Source organism: Anoplopoma fimbria, chromosome 21, assembly GCF_027596085.1.
Source record: "Anoplopoma fimbria isolate UVic2021 breed Golden Eagle Sablefish chromosome 21, Afim_UVic_2022, whole genome shotgun sequence".
Taxonomy (NCBI): domain Eukaryota; kingdom Metazoa; phylum Chordata; class Actinopteri; order Perciformes; family Anoplopomatidae; genus Anoplopoma; species Anoplopoma fimbria.
The window spans coordinates 18,327,840-18,340,758 of record NC_072469.1 but is presented as its reverse complement, the minus strand read 5'-3'; the positions used below and the strand labels follow the sequence as shown (position 1 = coordinate 18,340,758).

The following is a 12,919-nucleotide window of genomic DNA, read 5'->3' as shown; positions in this document are numbered from 1 at the left end:
CCTGCCACTCCATGCTCAAATGACTTAAGAAAGCTTTAATGCTAATCTATTTTTTGAATATTTTAACCAAATTGAACCAATAACTTTCTGTGTCACAGTAACCTATTAACTAAATTATACAGTTAATATTAAATTAAATATGTTTTATGTTAACTGCATGACTGTCAAAATCACAACAATCTCACAAGATCTCTGTTTTTCTAAGCAGCGTATCTTTTTTTTAATCAAATCTGTCAGCACCTGCCTGATTGCTACAGGAGAATGATAATCTGCAATGCCCCTAATTATCTCTCTCTCTCTCTATTATATACAGTATCTTAATCTGCCTCCATTACCCTATCACTGTCTTATTGTCTGTGACTTGAGTCTCAGAAATAACACTGTGAGAGCTAATCACACGCAGGACACAAACCATGTTATCCTGCAGCTGAATAAGTCAAGCGCGTATTCAAATGAAAATGCCAAAAACATTTGAATTGATTTTCCCTGTGGATTTGTATGTAATTACATGACTCAATCATGCCTGTGTGTTTTGCTTGCCTTTCTCTCTATGAGGCACAAATGCATTACAGTGTCTACCTCTAACACTCCTCTTCATCGTTCTCTCCTCAGGAAGCTAATGACGATAAAACACTTTCAAAGTTAAAACTGAATAATCAACTCTAATAATTTAATCAAAACATGTTAATGATTTCCAGAGCATACTCTGTAACAGCTCTAACAAAATAATTGATGACATAAGGTCAGTCTGTGGACTTTTGTATCTTTTATTCAATTTAAATGACACATTTATTTAAACAATGTAATGGCTCAGTCAAACTAAAAGTTAAAGCAGCTGAAACAGCATTTTGCCCATGTTATTTTACAATACCTTAATGAGACTAATATTATAAAACATTCCACTTTTATAAACTCCACCCATGGGTGGCAAGGGGATCACTAATACACTGTAGTGACAATTCTGTTTGAGTTGATATGGATCAAGTGCATTTAAATGATGATTTTTGATTCCATATTTTATAATCTTATATCTGATAGCTTGCATGTTACATTTAGAGCAGATTTGGTTAGCAATCCCAGGAATGACAAAGATCCTTGCCAATCTTTAAAGAGAACTGGAGTTTTTATTCAACAACAGGTGCATTGAAGAAAAACAAACAAACATGCAGACAAACAAGAACCAAAAGCCAAAAGCCAATCAAATCAGACTGATACATTTTTTCAGCAAAGGCTTCAATTATCCTGTAATCTGCTGCCTGCACCAGACAGACCATCACTGCATGGGCGTATTAAGCTTTGCCGGCAGCATTCCTTATAGTCCCTTACAATACTCTGGCAAACACCCAGAGAGACTCCAGAAGCCCTCGACTGAGACTGAGGGTAGCAGGGTTGCTATAGTAACCACTGAGCCCACCAGGAAGCCGCGAAACTCAGAGAAAACACAGACAGAAAGGATGCTGCAACACGCGCCCGTACTTTACACACACAAACATGACTTATTGCGTTTACGGTTAACCAGTAATCCCTCGTCCCGAGATGTGGTGATGCTGCATGTCAGTTAGCCTCAATCATTACCTTTGTGTGCTTTTGCCAACGCCCAATGCAAGCCTTTGATTTGATCATATCTTCTGCTGAAATCTCACTTTTTCTCTCTTTACCTTATATGTTCTACCAGCTTATTTCCTTTACCCCACATTGACCTTCCTTATTAGCCTCATTTTCTCAAAACAAACACAACGTGGCCTTTATTTATTTAAATAATAACGAATGGCTTCATCCAACAGTCAAAAAAGAAAAAAGAGAACCATATTGCAGTAGTCTCAGCAACTATCACACTTATACCATCATGGCGTACACATTTGTTGAGCACTTTCATTTTAGATCACATGTAAAGCCTCATTTGAAGTATCAGCTCTTCATATAGACTTGATCCTAGTTTGTGATTGAGACCAATTAATGGTCTCAATCAGTGACAATAAATTGAATGGGTCAAAATCCCTCAGCAGCTCCAAAGCCAGGTGAGCCGTCATACTATGTTATTATGAGGTGACTACAGGCTGGCATTAGTGTTGAATTACTTGTAATTAGAGCAACTGGCTACAGGCTCTATACCCTTGTGTTACATCACTTCAAACACAAGCTTGCATACCCTAAACGAGAGGAATTATTTAGGAACGGATCAAAATGGAATGGCTACGAGATATTCAATGAGAGATTCAAATGGGCTTCAGGTTGCTCTTCACAAACCAACAACAGAGAACACAACTGAGCATAACAGGGCAGGTGTAACTTTATCGAGATAAAAAATGACAGCGATCCATGCAATGATTTCATCCAACAGTTGCGGGGATGTTTCACCAACAAATAGAAAGTGTTCATCAGGACTCACCAATGAGCTCCTTGTTCCTGATGTCCAAGGCCATATTTCTGAGAGCGGTGGCCACGGCACACACCACCTTGTCATTGTCTATCCTCAGTAACTCCACCAGGATGGGAAGGCCTTTCTCCTTACGTACAGCAGCCCTGATGTACACCGACCACTGACGGGGAGAAATCAGGGAAAAGGCTGTTAAATAGCAAAAATGTTAATGCATGAATAGTAGAGTCTGGCAATAGTATAAAAAACAATCCCATTGTGTATTTGTGGCTGAAATGAAACAGGAAGATTGTGGGATTTTTGTGACAATTTGCAGCATTGGGAGGATCTAGAAAGAAAAGAAAATGTCTATTTTTAAAACCTAAGTTTTACTAGGCGACAGCGATTACAATTATATCCACTCAGCTTGGTAAACAAAAGACAGAGCATGGCAACAATACAAACACTATTCTCCTTTTGCTTGTGACACTTCTTTGGTTACCTTAATTGGAACTCACCATGCCTTTGCATTGTGTAATCGTTTTTTTTCAATGCACATATTATTATTCCTCCGCTGTCTTATTGTCACTATGCTGACTATTTTCTTTCTTTTATTACCAGACAGACAGACCAGCAGCTTGTGGTTGCGGTAGGAAAAAAGGAAAAGAGCACAGTGGTTGAGTGGGAGATGTTATATCAAGGGTCAATGAGAGGGGCTGAGGCATTACACTGACTCACAAGTGATATACTGTAAGAGGGAAAAATTACATGAACCATAGAGAAGAGTTTTGAGCTTGGAGACCACTCTATCCTCTCTCAATAACTATCAAGGTACGCTTAAATGGACTACTCGACCCTAAACGGCTAGAGTGGTGCCGCCTTGTGGGTCAACTGTAGAAGACGGGGATGTGCCAAACAGCATCCAAGCATAGATATAAGTAAGTGAAGTGTGAGGTGAAAAGAATATCCAAGGTATATTAAAGTGAAAACAAAGATTTGTTTTTCTTAGAACAAAAGTTACAAACTACAGTTCAAATACTAATTTTAAGGAATAATTCACCCTTGGAGGACAATGATCATAATGTATAAACCATAGACTATGGTCTTAAGAGCTTAGTGAGCAGAACGTAGAGTGAGCCACCAGTGCACGCACACAGCTTCTTTGGAAACCGTTACCAGCACTATTCTCAAAGTCAGGAGAGGAGACACAGCAAAGCACAAGTATGCATGCAGTCAGACCCCAAAATAGAAAATGGGATTCCCTGAATATCACCTGCCTCCATCTCCCTTGGCTTTCTATAGCCTTCTCTTCCATCTCCGCCTAGCTCTGTTTCTCTGTCCTTTCCCCTAGCAATGGAAAACCAAACACACACATCTCCCACACACATTTTTCAGAACCACAGAGACATCCCTCTCAAACACAGTGCGCTCCCTCGTCTAGAACTGCCTTTAGTTCAACTTTTTCATGTAGAGCAAAAGTAACGTAACCTTTTGACTGAGCACTTTTGACCACACAAACATTTCAATCAACATTCCCACATAGCCTATTTACAACCAACAATGTTTGACGCAGTTTCCCAAGGTCGTTCCTAGATTAAACCCCTCGCACTTTCTGCCTTTTAGCTTCATACACACCTCCCTCAAGGCTAAAGCTGCCTTCACCAATTTCTCCGATATTGCCGTGTGACTCATACATTCTGACCATCTAGCTGTTTCCATCAGTCAGCTGCTGTTGAACCCCGGCTCTTTTCCCTGGTGTGTTTGGGCTTGGAGCCTTTACATTATTACAGTAATTGCATTGCTGCTGAACAATATTATATACTATAGAACACACAAAACATTGGCTTGTGCTCTGAATATTTCAAAGTCAGCAGGATCGTGTAGTGAGCAAATAGAACATTATTCCAACTGATTTAGTTTTCGAGCTGTTTGTCCTCTGTACTGTGGCATTTACTGCAACCGAATGAGTCTTTGAATTTGTATAAAGCCGAACTGAACTGTAACCAGATGATCAGGGTTGAATTTGTGTTTGCACATGCCCAACCTGTCCTGGTTTCCTTGTTGATATTACACTCTTAACTTTTGGATGGATATATTTCTGCCATGGAAATTACATGAATTACTCAGCAAGGTCATTCTGATTTATATTTGCCCATACTGCAAAATGCAATACCTCTCAACACATCTATCAATATCACATTACTTTTCAATAAAAAGAAGCATAACCAGGGCTATGTACTGAACTCCAATAGCACGGATGCTGAGTGCACAGCAGTTCTTTGTTCAATGGCTCTGAGGGTTTCTAAAATGGACTTCACACATTATCACACGGTTGCACACACACATTCATGTACAAACACACACACACACACACACACACACACACACACACACACACACACACACACACACACACACACACACACACACACACACACACACACACACACACACACACACACACACACACACACACACACACACAGTAATTTGTCCTACTTACAATGTGAATAAACAGTTTCAGCTGTGAATTATCCACAACAATAATTTGTACTATATGTAATAACTTGTTTGTCCTTGCATACAATGCATGGTCGAGCAAGGACACGCTCATGATGAATCCTTTTCTTTCATACTAATGGACAATTAGCTGGGTATAAATACACACATTTAAAGTTTCCTATGTTTACCTGCTCTCTTAAAAACAAAAGCACATGGAGCTCGAGCTCATGCAACACCAGTGCCTGAATGTGGTTTTCAGTATTTCTACCGGATTATACTCTTGTGCTCTGACGATATTTATGTGTGACAAAAAAAGTGAAGTAAACAACTAAGACGGCAAAGAGTTTGGGAACCATTTTAAACCTAGCCGTTACCTTCCAGCTGCCTGCAGCCAAGTTCTGCAGAGCCCCGGCTGCTCCCTCCAGGGTGTCGGGGTTGGAGCATTCAGACAGCAGGGTAAGGTAGGGTTTGACGATGGTGGGGTGCCACAGCATCTGAACCCCTTTGGGAGGCTCCGCTGTGTCCGGAAAGGGGCCCACGCCATCCCACTGTGAAAGAGAAGAAAGAGTTAATCAATTTTATGTTCAGCAAGGAAAGATGCTAACCATTGGCGGTCTAATCTCTATAAACAGATTCTGCATTCAAATTCAGAATTTCATAGAAATTCTTTGGTTGAATGCAGGTAAATGGTCCTTGTGGAGAGTAAAAGGGGCAGAAGGCACTGGCCAAAATGCAATCTCGTAACCAGCCACCTGACGATGATTTCGCTTTTCTTTTGGTTCCAAATGAAAACTGGCTACTTGAGGTCACACATCAAGTTACTAAGTCTTGGCCTGGATATCTGCTGGTTACACTAGAACAGAAATATATTCAGAGATTGCTGGATGTCAGCTGAAACAACATTGTTTTGGGGGTATTGCACTAAACCATAGACGGTCAACCATTGGTTTGTGGACTTTCGTTTAAAAGCATTCGAGTTTGTCATTTTGGCTATTTGCAACCAGAAGTGACACGAGAGGATGACCTAAGTGCAACTGATTTTAGGGCGAACAAAAAGGTTACAATTAACTTCATGAACTGAAAACACACAGGGAAACGGTTAAAGTATCAAGACGGAAACATGGCCACCCTAAAGCGTACCCTGCTTTATCAACTATTTTAAGAATGAATGCGACGATTGTTTACACATCATGCTGTATTGAAAAAGACTTTCCACGAGTGATTGAGATCATAAACTCATTACAATGTTTACTAAGGTAATAAATCAAGCGATAAGGCTGTTAGAAAAAAATGCTGAAGTTTAAAGCACTAAATTTTGAAGGAATGTTGGTTAACCTTCACTTAACCTACCTAAGCAGCATTCATTCAGTTTCCCTACTCGTCCTCTTTGCTTTTGGAAATACATCTGATTCCATATCTGCAATATTGATGAAAGGAATATATCTGTGGATTCGTATTATCATGTGTCTAAGTGCATGCATTACTACCTCCATTCAGTTCCCTCTGACCTATTTAAAAGTCAAAGAGACGCTAAGTAAATCCCTCCCTGTCGACCTGATATGTAGGAAAGATCGGTGATGGAGGAGATAGAAAAAAATTGAAAGGAAAGAGATGCATGTGAAAACAGAGACTATGAGAGAATATTTCACTCCTACATTTGCTTTGAAAAGTGAACTTAAAGCTCCATTCCCCTTAACCTCCATCCTCCTCCTCTCCTCCACTACAATGAGGTCTCTTGATGTTTGAACCTGTTTGTTGAGTGACATGCCCAAACCTCTTTCCCATAGGCACGAACACACAGCTAACTCTCTTTCTCTTGCTCCTCTTTTATTTCTATTTCTTTCCCCTCCTTTCTCTCCTGCTTGACATTAATATCCTATTCCCCTTTTCTCTCCTGTTGATTCTTTCTCCCTTCCTCTCCCTTGACTTTTCTCTCTCGCTCTTTCTTTCTCTCTTGCTTGCTCACTCCCTAATTTCTTATTCTATTTCCATCCTTCTCTCTCTTGTTCTCAGTTTTTCCTCTCCCTATCGACCTTCTCGGTTTCGCTCTACTGCTTTCCCTCCTCCCCTGGTCTCAAGGTAAACTAGGCTAGTGTGCGCCCTGAGAGGGGTGAGGAGTGTGTGTGCGTACATGTTTTTGTCTATACATAGATTCTCTTATCATAAAATCAAAGGCGTCTTTTTAGTTTGAAGTGTGTATAACAAGAGGCATCCACTCTTTCACAGTAATGTACGTTCAGTTGCCCACAGATATCCTACATACTAAATCTGAATTTATAATGTTCTAAATTTGCCAATGATTAAATGTATCAAACATTTTCAAATGTATTTGCTTCAGTACGAGACACTCTTACAAACACAAAAACCTTTTTTAAGAATGTGAATTTGCATATATGTTTTTTTTGTATACTGTGCCAGCCTGGTTAAGAATCGTAAAACAGCAAAGCTGCCACATTCACTGCGGCTTGAGTTGCAGCTGTCCAGCTTGAAAATGCCAGTGAAGTAAATAATACATTCACATTCAAGTTATCTGGTCAGACAGCTGAATACCAACACTATCTATTTATCAAGAGAAAATACTAGATGAGCTGCCATCTGTGTTGTAGTTATGGGGCAAGAATTTGAAACATGATATATTTCAGCTTTAATTTGACTTCACTTGTGCTGTTTTTAAAGATATATTTGCTTTAACAATTTCAAGAGACAGATATCTTGAAACAAATCAGTAATCCATAAATTATCCCAGATAGCAAAAACCTTGTGTGTAAATGTGTGTGTTCCAGTATCCATTAGCAGTGTTTAGGTCCAGTTCAGGCTCCCCTTGCTGCTCCCTGGCCTTGCTGTCTGAACCTCTAATAAATGATTAAGGAGACTACATTAAATTCTAACTGCTTGAGTCTCTCTTCCTCACTCAGTCTCTCTATCCATCTCTCTGGTTTCTTCCGTACATCATTTCCCTGTATCTCTCTCTCTCTCTCTCTCTCTCTCTCTCTCTCTCTCTCTCTCTCTTCTAACCCAGTCTTATGGCTCTTACCCTTCTCTTTCAGTCTGTCTCTCACAACTAATTAAATCAGGAGGCAGTAAAGAGGAAAAGAAAGCTGTACAGAATAGAATCAAGAAGAAAATAACTTTATTACGACAATGCTAAGGAGGTCTGGCAGGGACTTCAAATTATCACAGGTTATAAACCTAAATGAAAACCATGGATGTGATTGAATGATTCTGTATAAGGCAAAGCCTTGATCCATTTGTTTTTGTAGATTTGACTTGATTATGCGCCACAGCAGGCTGAAGCAGTTGATATAGTCACAAGTTTACCAGTTAGCGACATCAGGAAAACCTACAGTTTTTACATGTTAAGATTGACAAATCTCAGGGTCCGGATGGCAATGGCTGGAAGTAATTACACTTGTATGCTGATTAACTTGCATCTCCTTTTTCACAGGATTGCCTAACCAGTGAAGCTGTCTTTGATTGTACATATGCCCAAAACAGTAGGCCCAAAGCAATGAATGACGTGCGGCCAGTTGCCCTTACCTCACAACATTTGAAGTGCTTTGAGAAGATAGTATTAAAAGATCTATTCACTGATTTTTAACCATTCTTGAATCCTCATCAGTTTGCATACCAGCCAGAGCGGGGGGTTGAGGATGCAGTGCTCATAATGAACAACAGTATATTTGAACACCTTGAACAACCTCACAGTCTTGTGAAAATTGTGTTTGTTGATTTTAGCAGTGCGTTTAACACCATCCAACACCACGGGCTGGTAGGCAAACTGCTGGATCTTGGGGTAAACCAAGGCTCATTCTATGGATTAATGATTTTCTTCTGAATCGTACCCAGCAGGTTGAATTCCAAACAGCCATTTCCTCCTTTTAGTTTATAAATCCAGTAGCCCCAGAGGGCTGTGTTTTGTCTTGCAAACTTTATACACTGAATACCAATAAGATACTCCACAGACAAGTTTTTTTAAGTATGCAGATGATACAGTCTTGATGGAGCTCCAAAAGCCTGACAACTCACCCTTAGGTGGTTTTGAAGATAAGGTATAGGGAACTACATTATATGGTGTTTTGGCAAATTTCTTTAGGTCAATGTGACTAAGACAAAGGACATAGCCATAGATTTTTAGAAATAAAAGGTTAATAATGAACCCATCAAAAGAGTAATACTTACTAATACTTAGGGACATAATACTTACTGATACTTAGGGATAGAAATTGATGACCATCCATGAATGTGCTAATGTTACCTTGCACGGCAGCTGAATTCTCACAATGTCAAAAGATCAAGTGAGAATCACAGGATCACTTATCAAACAAAATCTATCTTGTCAAACTTCAAGTAATATGTTTGTGTCTGGTAAGCTAGAGCACAGACCAATCAGCATCCTGTGAGGAGTTTCGAGAACATACAGGCGTGATTTAGGTATGACAGAGACGACACGTTTAAAACCTAAAGAGGTTATCGTACATGCTGCATCAATTATATCAGAACTAAAGAATATTTTTTCAGTTAAAGAAAAGCTAGGAACGGCACTGAAGGTTACTCTTGATTGGAAAATATGTTTTTGTTCTTCTCCCGACTGGCTGCGGCAAAGGTTTGATTGACAGATGGTTTGTGCAATCACCTTCCAAGTATTTCTTGAAATTGCCTTCTCTTTCCCAAACTGTTTCCAATGACAGCTTCTGAGATGTTTCAGGTGAACTGAAAGAGTCAAACAACTACAATAGTGAATGTTCTTCCAACGGAAACTGTACAATTTCACTTTGGTTGTAATGTCTTGCAACTGTTTTACAAGGCCATCCCACCGAGCATGCTGTCCTTTGGAATGATTTGTGTATTTGGTAACATGTGAAACCATGACCAAGATAGGTTGCACTGCATGATCAGGTTGGTGAGTGGGGTCATTGGGGCATTATTATGAATCCTGCAGCTTTTCTTGGCAAAAAAAAAAAAAATCCTAGCGCTTGAATGCCCTGTGTAGCATTCAAGCGCTAGGATCTGCCAGGCGTCCATGCTCGCTGAGGTACAAGAAAGCTGGTATGTTCAGGTCCTATGCAGGGGGATTTATTTATACACGTCACTGGGTATGACCAGATGTTAGCTGCTAAGTTGTGTAAAGGTCTCTACTAGGAATATCTCTCTTCCTTTCTCCTTTGACTCTCTGTCCGTGCATATAGGCTGTGCCTATGGGTGTCAGGTGTTTCAAGATAGAAAGACCAATTGGAAAGAGTGAAAGTGACACAATGTAGCCAATATGTTGCATTAGCCTGGAAACCCAATGGCTAATAATGGATGAAAAAGCTCTGGGTCTCGGGTTTGGTTTGCGTCTCAAATATCAGTCTAGTTAAGTATGGTTGGGTATTAAGGATGCAAGTAAGGGCTGTGTTTGTGTAATGGTTTTGTGTCCATGGACAATTCTAACATACACACAACCTAGTCTTAGAGTTCTGTAGACCAGTAAGGTGTGTTTTTGACTTCAGGAAAACATTCAGTCTCGTCCATGGAGAGAAGTCCACCTCTACCTTAACAGCCTTGAAAAGTGCATACGAGAGTAGGCAGCAGGGAAGAGAAAGAGCTAAATAAAACTGAGAATGATGAAGCTTCTAACCTCAAAAGTTAGATAAAAAGTTTCAAATACAGAAAAATTGGCTGAGTTGAATGGTTTTCAACTCTGCATGCATAATACTCTGTGATGTGTGATTTACATCCCTCTTTTCCATTATTTACCACATGCGTCCCTGTCGAAGGCACGGTTGCTTCAACCACTCACACTGCGTTCCTGCTTCATCATGAAAGCCGTCTTTTTTTTGCACCCATGTGTATATATGCAAATGGAGGACAAAATCCAGAGTAAACAAGTAGAAGGGCTTCCATATAAGGCACATGGGTCCTATGGCCTTTCCAGTCACATGATATCAACCAAACTGAGAACCTAGGAAAGAATTTGGACTTCTTCTGGATTTCCTCGACCAGATTACCACACTCTTGTGGAATTGATGCCAAAGAGCATTCAAGCTATTCTAGTTACCCAACACCAACACTTTATTTCGATCATAGACGCACATTTTTTCGTTCACTGTATCCATTCCATCAATTTATGTCATAATTATTTCCTTGCCCTCATCATCCCCTCTGTCCTTACCTGATCGGCTCCCTTCTTTTTCTTCTTCTTCTTGCCCCAGCAGCCAGAGCTCTCGCCGTCGCGGCCGTTGGCATCGCAAAGCAGGCCATCCAGCTCTTCTAACCCCACCTGCTGTCCGTGGGACGTCTCGGCAGCCAAACGGTACGACAGGTTCCTCAGGATGCAAACGCAGTTCTCTACAGTCTGTGGAGATAAAGCGAGTTAGGAGAGATGAAGTGAGTTAGAAGGAAGAGAAGGTAGGGAGAGGGTTGAGGAGATAAAAAAAACACAGATATAATTGAATGAAGTGATCAAGTTGAGGTGGAAGATTTGTGTTTGATACCATTCAAGGAAACATTTTGCTTGAAAACACTGCGAAACGTAAAGTCAAAGCATGATGATAAAAAACGCCCACTCCCACTTTTCCACTATCGGCCTTCCACCCCCACCCACGAGCCAGACAGACGGAGAGAGTGAGACACAGGGAGCGAAAGAAAGGAAAGAAGAAAGATAATCTCACAGGTAATACGCCTCTGTATTTTGTTAGCTCTGACTTTGAAATGAGATTAGAAGAAACGCAAGCAAATGAAGAAAAATGACAAGCCCAATATATTGTATCACACCCCATTAAACACCGAGTTTAGAGGCGAACCCGCTGCGCGAGTGTGTGTGCATGAGAGCAAACTACAAACTACATTCTTACAGGGTATTGTGTCTATGCTTAAGTGTGTACTTTCACTGAGTGTGTGTGTGCACTTGTGTGCGTGTGTTTAGTATCACAGAGAAAGGGGAGTCATCGAGTCAGCAGAGTGGAAATTAACAAAGACAAATCATCAATCTTCTGTCTGTCTGACCGTTCGTTTACACAAAAAAACAACTAAGGAGTATAATTGAACAGCCTCAAGAGATGCAACAAACAAAACAATGTCTCACTCCAGCGAGCTGCAGTCATGTCTGAAATTCTATTAACATGCTATTATAGAATGTTGTAGGAGAAGTTTTATTTACAATCTACTTTGACATTTCATATTTCGATCTGTTATTTCACATTCATTCAATACCCTGTTTTTTCCAGCTGCATGGTATGAGGAACACAAATACTTCAAAATGGTTATCAAAATGATTATGTGGTACTTCATGTCTCCACAGGAAGGTCGGAGATAGGGGCCAGTTACTGAACAGTAACCTTAAGATGAAAAATTCCATTCTTATTAATTGTATAAGAATCAACACAGCAAACTCATACGAGTCTAAGCCATTTGTGATGATAAAAGATTTTGTGTGTATGACCTTGTGCTGCTTTCCACACTGTGCTTTATAAAATACTTGTCCATAACACTCCTCTGGGACACTAGATGATATACATTAATGTACTTACAATATACCTTTCCCTGCAGTAGCTACCGCCTTTAATGCGGTAGCTACTGCAACTTGCTACTGCAACTTATCCTATTCGTAGTAGTTTGTAGCACTTACTATATTCGGATTAGTCTGTTGCAATTATTGTTTTCGTAGTAACTTGCCTCTGCACTATACTTTTGCTCTGGCTTATGCTTTGAGATGCTTGTTTAAGAAAGGAGATGCACTTATGACTTCTGGTGACTAGTAGTTCTCTTGAATACCTATGTTGAATACACTTCCTGTAAGTCGCTTTGGATAAAAGCGTCTGCTAAATGACTGTAATGTAATGTAATGTAATGTAATGCAAGCAGTTAAATATCAACATTGTACAATCTATAAAATGTCAGCATCATATTATATGTGTATAATATAGTGTGTAGTCCATTAGGTCTTGCACCATAATTTCAAATTACTGTATCAGTAATGTTAATGGCTTCTTAGATGTGTGCAGAGTCATACTGTGAAACCTATTTCAATGTCTCTAAAACCTCCTCACATCCGTGCAATTCCGTGCAGAATTAAAGCAGTAA

The 12,919-nt window shown here is 40.0% G+C and overlaps 1 protein-coding gene across 1 annotated transcript in view; it reads right to left on the bottom strand.

Annotated features, from left to right (window-relative positions):
* ctnnd2a (catenin (cadherin-associated protein), delta 2a) overlaps positions 1 to 12,919 on the bottom strand; it is a 205,494-nt gene that overhangs the window by 32,366 nt on the left and 160,209 nt on the right. Inside the window, exons 16-18 of the mRNA XM_054622519.1 lie at positions 11,010 to 11,192; positions 5,233 to 5,406; positions 2,390 to 2,540 (exon numbers count right to left, since the gene is read on the bottom strand). Of these exons, the coding sequence (XP_054478494.1) occupies positions 2,390 to 2,540; positions 5,233 to 5,406; positions 11,010 to 11,192 (508 nt within the window). The remainder of the gene's footprint in view (positions 1 to 2,389; positions 2,541 to 5,232; positions 5,407 to 11,009; positions 11,193 to 12,919) is intronic.